Raw genomic sequence first — 12,837 nt, 5'->3', positions numbered from 1 at the left:
CACAGGTTTGTATATACATTTAATAAAATATTTTGTCTAACTGAACTCAAAATATATCTTGTAGAAAGTTATAATCATCACTGCACAAAAATATGCATGATTCAAGCTAAGAAAGTAGGGAATCTAAAAAACAAATAATTTCTCCTGTGGGAATTTAATACTTTATACATGAGCTTAGTGATTCTTCTCAAAAAGGTAAATAATGAAATAATATGTATCCAAGGAAGAGAAAGTAGAAAAAGGATTTAGCAAAGAAAAGAGGAAAATATATTGTCACTTAAGAAAGTCAACATTATTTTAAATGGTATGTTATAGCTATCTAAATCTGGTAAACTGAGCATTCCCTAAAGCATTGCAAACTTAATGCCAAAAGACACTAAAAAGAGCACCAAAATCTGTTCTCCTCCATAGAATAGAGTTGTAAATGAGAAACAGATTGCTCAGCCTGGATCTATATCTTCCCAAACCCCCTGAATCTTGGGATGGCCATATGACTAGTTTTTCCCAAAGAAATATGAGTACAAATGATGTTTGCCACTTTTGTCATAAGATTGTATCTATTAGCAGCTTAGCCTAGCCTAATTAATACACTAGGCACATGACACTATTTCTCTTAGAACGCATTTTGATATTGTCTGATATTCAGGTGACAAATACAACTGTTTCCCCCCCCCCAAAAAAAACTGACTAAACTGTTGTTTCTAGAATTTTGTCATTACAGTATCAATTGTAACATTTTATATAGGAAATGGAGGAACATGGGTGAAGGTATAAATTTCAAATTTATATGTCATATAGAAACCTATATTCCATTTTAGAGTTTATATGGATGTAGAGAATAGAAAAATAAATGAATCTTTTATCTAAGTTATCTTCTACTTTTAGTCTTTTAATAAAACAACTTCACAACAATAATCAACAGTAGCTCAAATTTCTTATGACCCTTTAATTGGCTAGGAAGGAAAATAAAGTCAAGAATCAGAAAAGCATAGTTGCCAAAAAAAACCCTCCATTTAACCCAGAAAAATTATGGATAATTTAGCCCATAATGAGCGACTGGGTACAAAATGAATTTAAATATTATATCATGATATAGACTATTCTTACAGGAAATTTCTTTCACCTTTATTTTTAAGATGTTTATTGAAATGAAAATAACTCCTGGAAGCACTGATCACATGGGTTTTTGCAGTGATAATATACTGATTATATAATTACATACTATTTTATGTATATATAATTTTATATATAAACATATGTATTTGTATAATTTACTGATTATATGTAAAAGATAGCATTGCACTAATTTGAAAATACGAGTTTTCAAAAGATCAATAGAAACATCCCAGTTAATGACTTTTCTACAAATGAAACCATCTTAAAATTTACAAATTTCAGAAGTAATGATAACTGCTAATAATAAAAGGCAAAATTAAATAAAACAATGAATAATTGCTAGATACTACTATAAAACTATAAGGCTATCTTAACAGTTTTAATGTATAAATAACATAGCCTATTAATTCAGAAAACAAATAACAGGCCACAAGAGAAGTATAATAAGGAAGAATAATCTGACTATACTAGTTTCAAAATAGTAATGGTTTGACATAATGACCCTGATATTCTTAAGGAACACTATTGCAAAAAAAATTAAAAATAATTGTAAAGATCTAATATCTGAAATAAATAGAATAATTTTTAGTATTTTCTGGTATAACACCAACCTGTTCCAATTCCTGTATTTTAGCATCCTTGACTTGCAGAATTTCTAAAACTTTTCTGTCTTTAGCTTCAGATTTCTGTTTTTCTCTAGAAACAAAAAAATAGAGTTTATTAGTCATAATTGGTAGCTGATCCTTTAAATCTTCACATTTTGATTATGAGTGTCACTTTAAAATATAGGAAATTAAATTTTTTGGGTTGACAGCTCTTTCAGAATTAATCAGAAACCATATGGCAAGTGATAACAACTTACAAATGCTGACAATTAAGACAACTTCATACTAAAAGAACAGTTTATTTTCCAGATTTAGATGCACGATAAAAAATATTTAAAACATGTTTAACCTTGATGCAATAACCATTATATCATCAATTTGAAATAATTAATAAATCAGTAAATATGGTCTTATTAATATAAACACTTTACATACACAATTACATTAAGAATAAAATAATTATCATTTTTAAATAAAAGATTCAAAAGAGAGAGAGCTAGAGATTTACTAATAACCAACATCCCATGACTAACATTTTTGGATTTCTGACACCTTCCTATAGGTTTCTAGTCCCTGAGAATATACTAACTAACTTAAATGGTAATTGTATAGTCAAAGTATAGTTCTCTGGAATACATAAAATCACAATGATTGTAAATAATGACTATCTTGTAAAAATAGCTTTAAAAAGGAAGAGAAGGGAAGAGACAAAGGTCTGAAAAGATTATACAATCAGGGTAACACTCGTCAATTCACATAAACGGGGGAGAAATTTATTGGACACCTATTTATATTTTTTTAAACTTTAAACATAGGTAAAATAAATAGAAATTTGTAAGCAAATCACTTATGAATCATATGTGCAGGTAAGAAAGAAGAAAAAGCTCCTCACTTGAGAAAGAATGAAATGAAGCAAAGGGTCTTAGAATGTACAAAGGGATATTAGAATGAAGATTCACCAATCAGAAAAGTATACCACTTGTTAAAAGAGGTAAATTCAGATGGTCTAACAGTAGATTAAAAAATTTAAATTAGACTTTCAATAAGTTAGCACAGTGAGTTCACACTTTGAAGCTCCTTTCTATTCTCTAAATTTATAATATTAATAGAAAAACAAAAGAAAAAAAATGAGACACAGCCACATCTCTGAGGATCACAAACTAAACAGAAATACAATACTACGAAGAAGGATAAAGCTGCTGTCAGCCGTCCAGATCCAGAAGCAGGCTAAGGTGGAAAGGAGCTTGGCTCTTGGGGACAATAGGAAATACAAGTGCCCTGCTCACTATGTAGAAGCACAGCCAGGCTCACTGTTTGAAACCAGAGAGTAGGATGGGGCTCCCAACTCCTGAAAGCAGGCTGAAAAGACTTCTGTCAGCCCTTGCCTAGAACTAAGGCTTATATGAAAGTCTAGGAAGGCAAACATTTATAGATACAGCATCCTCATCAGGAGCTGAGCCAAAACACCCTATGGCTCAGGAACTAAATATAGTAAATCCCTTGCATCACTATTGGCTAAGAGCCCCAGGCTACCAAAATAAAACCTATTTCAAGATGAGGGAATGAGGTAAGGGTGACAATTTACTGGCAAACACAAAATTTCTAGAGAGAAAAGGGCATTAGACAAGGAGGGATAGTCAGGAAAGAAGAGGAAGAGAAGAGTAACAGCAACTCTCCCGCTCAAGATGTGACTACAAACAAAAAATCCAAAACACGTAAAGAAAATACACACTCTACACACACTCACACACAACACATGCACACATTAACTCAATAATCCGAAGAAGCAGTCACTCTAGAGAAAATGAAAATAACAGAACACAACGAAAAAGACTTTAAAATAATTAAGTAAGGATCTTTAAAGACATAAAAGAATAACCAAAATTAAAAACAAAAACAAGTTAATCTAAAAATATATTTAAAAACCTTGAAAATAAAATTATAATCACTGAATCAAAAACACTTAAATGGGCTAAGCTCAAAACTAGATGCAAAAAGAGAACTAGTGAAATGGAGGATAGTAATGAGGGATTCATCCAGAATACTGCATAGAAAAACGTTGAAATTAAAAATATGAAAACACAGCTAAGACATGTAGGTTCCACTGGGAAACTCCAACATACGCCTAAAGACTTCCAGAAGTAGATAACAGTGGGATGAAAGATAAAGCAATATTTTTAGAAGGTAACTGCTGAGAATGTTTTAGAATTAAACAGAGTCCTCAGACTGAAAGAGTACCTACCACAATCAATACCAAAAAAAAAAAAAAAACCCACGTCTACACATTAATCCATCATTCACTCAATAAATATTTACTGAGCACTTATTATATGATAGGCACTGTCCTAGGGACTAGGGATACTGAGGTAAATGAAATAAACCAAATGGCTGCCTTCATGGAATTAACATTCTAGTTCACGGATACCGAACATAAATGATATATAAGTGAAAACATAGTATGTCAACTGGTTATAAGTATAATAAGTACAATATGCTATGGTAACAGAAAAAAGGATGCCTAGTCTTGAAGAACTAGGGAGTAAAAGGAAGGTTGTTGCTGTTTTATAAAGGATAATTAACAAACGACTGTCCTTAAAGGTGATATTTGAGCAGAGACTTAAAGGAGGGAGGTGAGAGCCAAGGAGATCTCAGAGAAGAGTTTTCCAGCCCATGGGAGCAGTAGCAAGTGCAAAGACATTGAGGCATGAGCATAATTAGCATATTCAGAGAACAGCAAAGAAGTAACTGTATCTCCCCTTGTATGGACATGGGTTCGAATGGCAGCTAAGGACAGACGTCATGGGAATAAAGTAATATATGAGCTTCTAAGCCATCAAAACTTTGGATCTGACTCTCACTGACATGGGAAGACAGGATAGTTTTGAGCAGAGAAATAACATACTACAAATTAATATTTTATGAGTATCACACTAGCTCTTGGGTTGAGGGAAGAATTTAGGGGTCAAGGGTGGAAGCAGAGACATCAGTTAGGAGGCAACTACAATGCCACAAGCGAGAAATAAAGATGAAGTGGACAAGATAGGTATGTGTGGTGGTGTTGAGAAGTGATAAAATTCTTGATATTGTGAAGGTAGAGCTAATAGGATTTCTGGATGCACTAGATATCAGATGTAAAAGGGAAAGAAATCAAGAACGTTTCCAAGGCTTTTGCCGGAGCAACTGGAAGGATGGAATAGACACTATTTGAGACAAAGAGAAGAAGAGTGAGGGATGTTAGGATTTGGGATTTGGACATGTTAAGTTTGAGATGCCTAACTGACATGACTGATGCAGTTGGATAAACAAGTCTGGAATCAGTCAAGAAGTCAAAGTTGAAGATACAACTTTAGGAATCATCAAATATATTTAAGACCATAAGAGCGGATGGGATCACCTGGGGAGTGATTTTCAATAGAGAAGTCTGATATTTGAGTCCTGGGGCACTCCAACATTTATAGGTTAGTAAGACAAGGAAAAAACAGCAAATGATACTAAGAAGGATAAGCAGTGACGTAAGAGGAGAGTCAAGAGAGAAAGCTATGCACTAGCCCGGTGGCCAAGTGGTTAAGTTTGCGTACTCCCCTTCGGTGGCCTGGGGTTTCACCGGTTCAGATCCTGGACACAAACCTAGCATCGCTCATCATGCAGAGGTGGCATCCCACATAGCAGAACTAGAAGGTCCTACAACTAGAACATACAACTATGTACTGGGGGGCTTTGGGGAGAAGAAGAAAAAAAAAGATGAGCAACAGATGTTAGCTCAAGGCCAATCTTTAAAAATAAAAAAAAAAAAAGAATCTTAGATTTCTCTTAGTAAAAAAAAAAAACTAATAATTATAATAATAATAAAGAGAGAAAGCTAAGTGAATAAGTATTTCTGGAAGAAAGGAATCAACGATGCCAAATGCTGCAAATGTGTTAAAGAAGACAAAGACTGAGAACTGACTGCTGGATTTAGTAACATTGAGGTCACTGGTGATTTTGACAAGAGCTGTTTTAGGAAAATGTTGGGTATGAAAGCCTAATTGGAGTGAGTTCAAGAAAGAAAGAAAAAAAATGGAGACAGTAAAAACTAATTTTTAGAGGAATTTTGCTGTGAAAGGGAGCAGAGAAATGGAACAGTAGTTCAAGGGAAATGTGAGATCAAAAGAGTTTTTTTTTAAATGGAAGATAAAATAGCACCATGTGTATGTTGGCAGGAATGATACAAGAGAGTGAGAGACACCGATGATGCAGGAGAGGGAAGGGAGAATTCCAGAGTGACATTCTTGGGTCCTTGAGGCTTTAGGGTACACACAGAGTTTGTTTGGCCTTAGATGAGAGTATAAACAGTTCTTCCAAAGAAATAAAAAGAGAAAATAGGGGTACAGATTCAGATATGTTGGTAGATGCGGTTAAGGGAAGCAGTAAAAGCTCTCTTCTAAGAGCTTCTATTTTCTCAATGGTGTAGGAAACATGGGTATTGTCAAGAGTTTAGTTACGCTCCTCCACGGTATTGCTGCCTCAGCATACATTTGGTTTGGCCAAGCAGCCTGCAGTGACCTTAAACTAACACTAGCCCCTCATGCAAGCACATGCCCTACATAGAAGCCCACAGAATCGCAAGTAAATTTAAGTTCCTCATATGACCTTCCCAAAAGCCCTTGTGATCAACAGTCTCCCCTGCCTCCCAACACCTTTCCTTTATGTGCCTCTTAGATAAGACCCTCCAGTGGGATTTACCAAAACCCAGCTCTTTTGGTTTAAATTGACCAACCCTGTCTTAGCCCAGGAATCCCAAAGCACTCCACCCATGAACTCTAATAAAGGCAGGTGCCCAACGTCCCGTATGTCTCTCTCTATCGGCACTCTGCCTTGACCTCCTCGTGTGACCCCTTGAGCCATGCTGGGCACTTCCTCCAGGACCTGTAACAAACTTCTCTATTTCAATTTCTCTTGTGGTCTGTTGTTGAACTATTGCTCACCATCCAGCACCCTCTGCTCCACTTAAAAAGTGTTAATTTGACAAATTCATAACAGGTATCTAGCAGCTGAAAGTGAGAATGGGAAAGTGTTAGAAGTTGACATCTTGTAAGCATAAAATAATCTTCTAGGATACTGGGATAGTGAGCCAGAAAAAAAATAGGATGACTACTAGGCAGTACTAAAAACCACTGAGGTTAATGATCATAAATATACATAAGACCAGTCATCATGGTTCAGAGTTCTTCTCCAGCCATGTTCAGCCCTCTGGATGTAAGTAAACATACAGAAGGTGGAGGGTTAGAATAAACCAAGTTTGAAATTTTGCAAACATATGTATTATGACTACCGTTTTTACTGTTTGTACTTTATTGTGCTTTATTATTTTGCTATTTGCTATTTACCAAGCATTAATAGCATATTTAACAAATAATCACAGCCCATTGTCTTCAACTGAGCTTATTTTTCTTTGTGTTTCTTTTATTAGTAGTGAAATTAAATGCAACTTTCAGAAATTGGAATGCTTTTTTTTCTAATTCACCATTGCCTGTCAATGTATCTGCCATTTTATATTGTAGTGTTTTTTATTGATTTATAAAACTATTTTACATATTAAAAGTATGTGCCTTTTGCCTATCATTTGTCACTTAGATATAATCTCAAATTATCACTTCATTTTTTAATGTACCATCATAAAATCATGAGTATTGCAAAAGAACACTACATCCATTCAAGGTATATGCATCAGGAGAAAAATGACTTCAAGGCCCAAAGGGCAGGGCATGATTGGATTTACCTGGGGACAAAGACCCAGGATGAGACAGCCAAGACATTAATTTCAGTCAGAAATTCCTTCTTTCTTTCTGGATAGACTATGAGTCTATTTTTAACTTCCCAGGAATTAGTTTAACATACAGGGATAGAGTCTTTCTAATCCATTCTTATATAATAAACATGAAATCTCCACTAGTGTCAAAATAAATTTTAGTGGTCCTTTTGAATGAAATAAGGATAAAACTAGACTATATGCCACAAAACCCAAACAAAAGCATTATTGCAGCTTCCAAAAGTGTTTGGTAGCAGGGTGATTATCTCCTACGACACAAGTACGTACCTAAGCTCACTCACAGTCTAACTCAGTGGTTCTCAAAATGTAGGTCACCAGAGAAGTAGTATCAGCATTACCTAGGAACTTGTTAAAAAATGCACCTGCTTCCATCCATCCTGAGGGTAGAAACTCTGAGGGTAGAGCTCAGCAATCTGTGTTTAACAATAACAAGGTGCTATGGACTGCATGGTTCATGTTCGTATGTTGAAGCCCTAACCCCTAGTGTGACGGTGGGGCCTTTGGGAAGTCATGAGGGTAGAGCTTTCTTGAATGGGATTAGTGGCCTTCTAAGAAGAGAAATGAGAAAGATGATCTCTCTCTCCATCGTAGGACGATACAGCAAGAAGGCAGCATCTGCAAGAGAGCTCTCACAAGGAATGGAATGATCAGGCATCCTGATCTTGGACTCCAGCCTCCAAAACTGTGAGAAATACATGTCTGTGGTTTAAGCTGTCCAATCTATGTCATTGTTATAGCAGCCTGAACTGACTAAGACAAAAAGACTCAAATGATTCTGATTGTATACTGAAGTCTGAGAGTCACTGAAATAACAATGACTGACACTCTTCTCAATAGATTAAGCTGAGTGACATAATACTGAAAGTATAGGTCATAAATGAAATATAAAACCTCATATAGAACATAAACTTCAAAAATATACCTCAATGATATCTTTTATAACCAAAAAACTCCAAAGTTGACTACTATATGTTGTAGTTTTGAAATTGGAAAAAAACCACAATCCAAAAATCCATATAGAGATTTGTCCAGCAGCTCCTCCTGGTGGTATGGGATATCTAATATTTTCAGAACAGGAAAATGCTCCCAGGAGAAAACAGTGCTATAATACGAATACAATATTTTTCACTTAGAATAATACAATGAAAAAAAGTTGTTTCAAGTTTAAAACATCACCAGCCTATCTGGTAAATTCAATTAATACATATTCTATATATTTACAAGACATAAAAAAAGGCTCCCCCCCAAAAAAAGACACTGTCAAGAAGTTGATGATGATCAATGACTGAGAGAAACTCCTGTTTAGCTAATTAGAACCACTGATGTGCAATAATGATGTGAGTTAAGAATATTTGCAGACTTCTTTAGGATGAAAAATGAAGTGAAGAGAGGCTGTCAAATTTGTACAAGTTTAAAGCTCCAATCACTTTTCCCAAGAGTACCACCCATTTAAAGGTTTAACATTGCTGTACTTAGCCACATGAATTACCACACTAACTTTGCGCCATTTTTCTGAACTCAAAAATCTGAGAAATTATTCTAAATCATTAAGAAACAAAATTTTATTGTGTTATAGACCATGCCATATATTATACAACATGACAGGATCATATTTTCTGGGTTTGAGCCCATTTTTAATGACATGTCAAAAATGAAATATTAGAGTCTAAAAGAAACATTTAACTATAAATGAGGCAATGATAGTGATTTGAATTAGAAAACAAAGAAAATCAAAGAGCAAAACTTACTGATGTTGATTATTCTTAATTAACAGACAACAATAATATATAAAATAAGCATAGTTGGACTTTTTCTTTCATTTCAGTACAGAATCTATTAAAATGTAGATTTTATACTTAATAATGGCTTTCCATTGAAACATATTCTCAATTTCTAGTAAACATTAAGATTCTAAAACAGTGTAAGACTGATAAAAATTAAGTTTAGGGTAATGAGACTTATACCATTATCAAATTATTTATCCTTTTATTCACGAACTGTTATATAACTTTTCCTATTTTGAATATGCATAATAAATTACTGGAATAGCACCTATGAATAATATAATAAGAAAACTTGAAAAGAAGAAAAACTTGAAAACTTCACACAAATATTTTTCAATCACATTTACTCCACAGTAAAAACAACTACTGGGAAAAAAAACCTCTAATATTCTGAATAAAAACATATTACTAAATCAATAGATCCTAATACATATAAAACCTTTGAAGTAAAATATTTTAAAGGTCCACATATACCTAAAATATCTATTTTGCTTTAAGATCAGAACTTAATCCAGAATTTCTAACTATTAATTTTATTTTTCAATATAAAATATATACTTAAACTATAGGTGAAAGCCAAAACGTGTGCTGGAAGACTCAGTCTGACATATTAAAAACGAGTGAATTTTTTCTTCCTGTTCAGTTAGGTAGTTCCAAACTAGAACAAAGAATAGAATTAAGCTACAATGTCTGAATGTAAATTTATATATTATTGTGTATTGATGAACCCTTTAAACAAAGAAGCAATCATGTAATAGAACATAAGAGTTTAGATTTAATATAGTACTAAATAATGTACCTTTGTTTCAGATATCCTTATTCATTCAACATCATTTCTAAATATACAAAGTTGAAACTCAAAACAAAACCTTTCCTGTTTCTTGGTTAGAAATTAAATGACTTTATTTAGTTCCTGATTTTCCTCTTTCTTCTAACTACATGTCCAGATACTTCTCCATATACTCAACATTTATTATCTTCAACATCCATAAAAGAGCTAGAAGAGATTGCGTATTATATGTCTTTAATAACTGTGCAAATATTTTTCACCCAGAATCTAGAAGTCTCTTACAGTGTTCAAAAATATCAGCACTTCAGAACAGACTGTTTTAACATCTGCACATCACCAGGGTTGCCCCCAAGGATTTTTAAATGATGCCTGCCTGTGCTGAATAAAGTGCTAACTTGCACCTTGCATTTCAAACTGTGTCCTGAGCAGCCATCCAGTTGGTACAACACCAGCTGAATTCCCACAGGCCACTGTTCACTCAGGCTTGACTGCAATTATCATGTCAATATTTTGTGCTCCGATATGCAGATATGCACACATGCAAGCTGCATAATACTTCCTTCTCCATGGAATGTTGACTTACGTTTAATGTTCTGGGAATTTTTAATGAAACCGGAAATAAACTTTCATCAAATGAAGACAATCACAATTATTTTACCTTTAAAAAAAAATTATATTTCTGTGCTACCTTCTGCTATACATATAAAGGCTAATTTTTTTAAGTAACTATGCTTTACTACGATTCACAATTACTTAATTTAAAGGCCTTCATAAAAGTTAAAAGACTATTTGTCAAGCTTCTTGCATCTACAGTAACAGTTCAAATGTGTTTCTTCATATTTTATTGAACGTTCTTTCATCTTAAACAGTAGAGTGGTTCCAATTAAATACTTTTCTATTAGTTCCTTTGACCATCTTCCCATTCATCCACATCTCTGCCTAGGCATTCACGGCTGCTACAACAGGAAAAGTGCTCAGCAAAAATATATTTATGCCCTGTGTGGAGCTGCCTAGCAGCATTGCTGCCAGATGGAAGAATTCTGGCAGCTACACTTCTGGGGTCTCCAACCAGCCATGCTACTACCATGCTCCAAAATGCAACCCTTTTGCAGGCTGTGTTGGCTTAATACACATGGGACAGTGTACAACCATATAGCAGCTGTGCAACCCATGTGTTTAGGAGTGGAATGGAGCAGGAGGGAGGTTTTCCCAGTGGTGAAAGTATATAATATAACCTTATAACAACAGCCTGCTTATTAAGCATCTAAACTTTAACTGTAAACATAAATATAAGATAATCCCTCATCCTGTATGAGGTTAAATCTTTAAATATAAGTTTTTCAAGGACATAGCATGCATGTCCTAAATAAACAAGCGATGAATGCTAAAAATCACCTTTTTTATTCCTTTATACGGTTCCCATTTCCAAGATTGAGTTTTCATTTCCAGACTGAAAAAAGACAGAAGGAAAGAGAGAAAGAAAACACTGAAAACAGAAGAGTGGATACAAGAAAAAAGTATTGAGAAGCCTATCAGATAGTGAGTATAGAATGTTAAAAAGAAAGCAAAACATGTCTTTAAGATTTATACACAGATAAGGTGTTTAGAAGTAAAAACAAATAGGAAAATAAAGCAATTTCTGTATAGACTTCATTTGAAAAATGTATAAATGAAAAAGTAAAAAGTATTAACATGGGTAAACCCTAAACATCTTCAATTTGAGATTTAGATATATCTCTGAATTTGAGTATTCAAATTCAAGTACAATACACACATTATTTTAAGGATTTGTAAACTGCAAATAAGCTTTAATATTAAAGAACAAATATACATCAAAAAGGCTGAGAGTTATTCTCTGAAGCCTATTGTTCAGAAGATTCTAACTGGCTTTTCTCAAGACTCTGCAAAAACAAACTGGAAAGTTTATAACATGAGATAATGCTGATGCTGATGATAATAATACACTTACGTACATGCATTAACTCAAAACTCAAATTATTTTCCTTTTACGAAAAAAGAAAACTAAGGCATATAAAAGTGAATATTGGGGCCGGCCCGGTGGCACAACAGTTAAGTTCACACCCTCCGCTTCTCAGCGGCCCGGGGCTCGCCGGTTTGGATCCCGGGTGTGGACATGGCACCGCTTGGCACGCCATGCTGTGGTAGGCGTCCCACATATAAAAAAAAGTAGAGGAAGATGGGCACGGATGTTAGCTCAGGGCCAGGCTTCCTCAGCAAAAAGAGGAGGACTGGCAGCAGTTAGCTCAGGGCTAATCTTCGCCCCCCCCAAAAAAAAAACAGTGAATATTGTGCCTCAAGTCACACAACAAGCAAATGGTTGAGCCCAGATTCCAAACCAATTGCTTGTCTCCATAATCATGTTCTTAACCACTAACCACTAAAAATAACGTCTTTACAGATAGTAGACTTCAATACTAAGCAAGTTCCACTGAAAGATGTGCAAATTTTTCCCTAACAGTCTTTAAAATTGTTAATATTAGATCTTGGATTTTTCCAGCATAAAGATATAAAAATATTCACCTTTCTAGTTTAGATTCTCTTCTGAAATGTCAGAATTGCCTGTGAAGCTGTTTTAAAATGCAGTTACCTCAATATCATCCTAAACCTTGATAAATCATAATCGCATAGAGGTCATGGGTAAATTATAGATCAAAAATCCCTTAACAAGTGAATCTACAACTTAGTAAAGAAAATATTCAAAGAAATAAGTCT

At 34.3% G+C, this 12,837-nt stretch overlaps 1 protein-coding gene across 6 annotated transcripts in view; it reads right to left on the bottom strand.

Annotated features, from left to right (window-relative positions):
* Positions 1-12,837, bottom strand: part of CNTLN (centlein) — a 321,501-nt gene that overhangs the window by 256,962 nt on the left and 51,702 nt on the right. For all 6 annotated transcript variants that reach the window (XR_011531332.1, XM_070589744.1, XM_070589742.1 and 3 more), the window contains exon 3: positions 1,728-1,812. Coding sequence is in view for 5 of the 6 variants with exons in the window: in XM_070589744.1 (XP_070445845.1) it covers positions 1,728-1,812 (85 nt within the window). In the remaining variant the exon portion in view is untranslated. The remainder of the gene's footprint in view (positions 1-1,727; positions 1,813-12,837) is intronic.

Source organism: Equus przewalskii, chromosome 22 (genome assembly GCF_037783145.1).
Source record: "Equus przewalskii isolate Varuska chromosome 22, EquPr2, whole genome shotgun sequence".
Taxonomy (NCBI): Eukaryota; Metazoa; Chordata; class Mammalia; order Perissodactyla; family Equidae; genus Equus; species Equus przewalskii.
The sequence above is the reverse complement of the archived record's forward strand: the minus strand, read 5'-3'. Positions and strand labels throughout refer to the sequence as shown.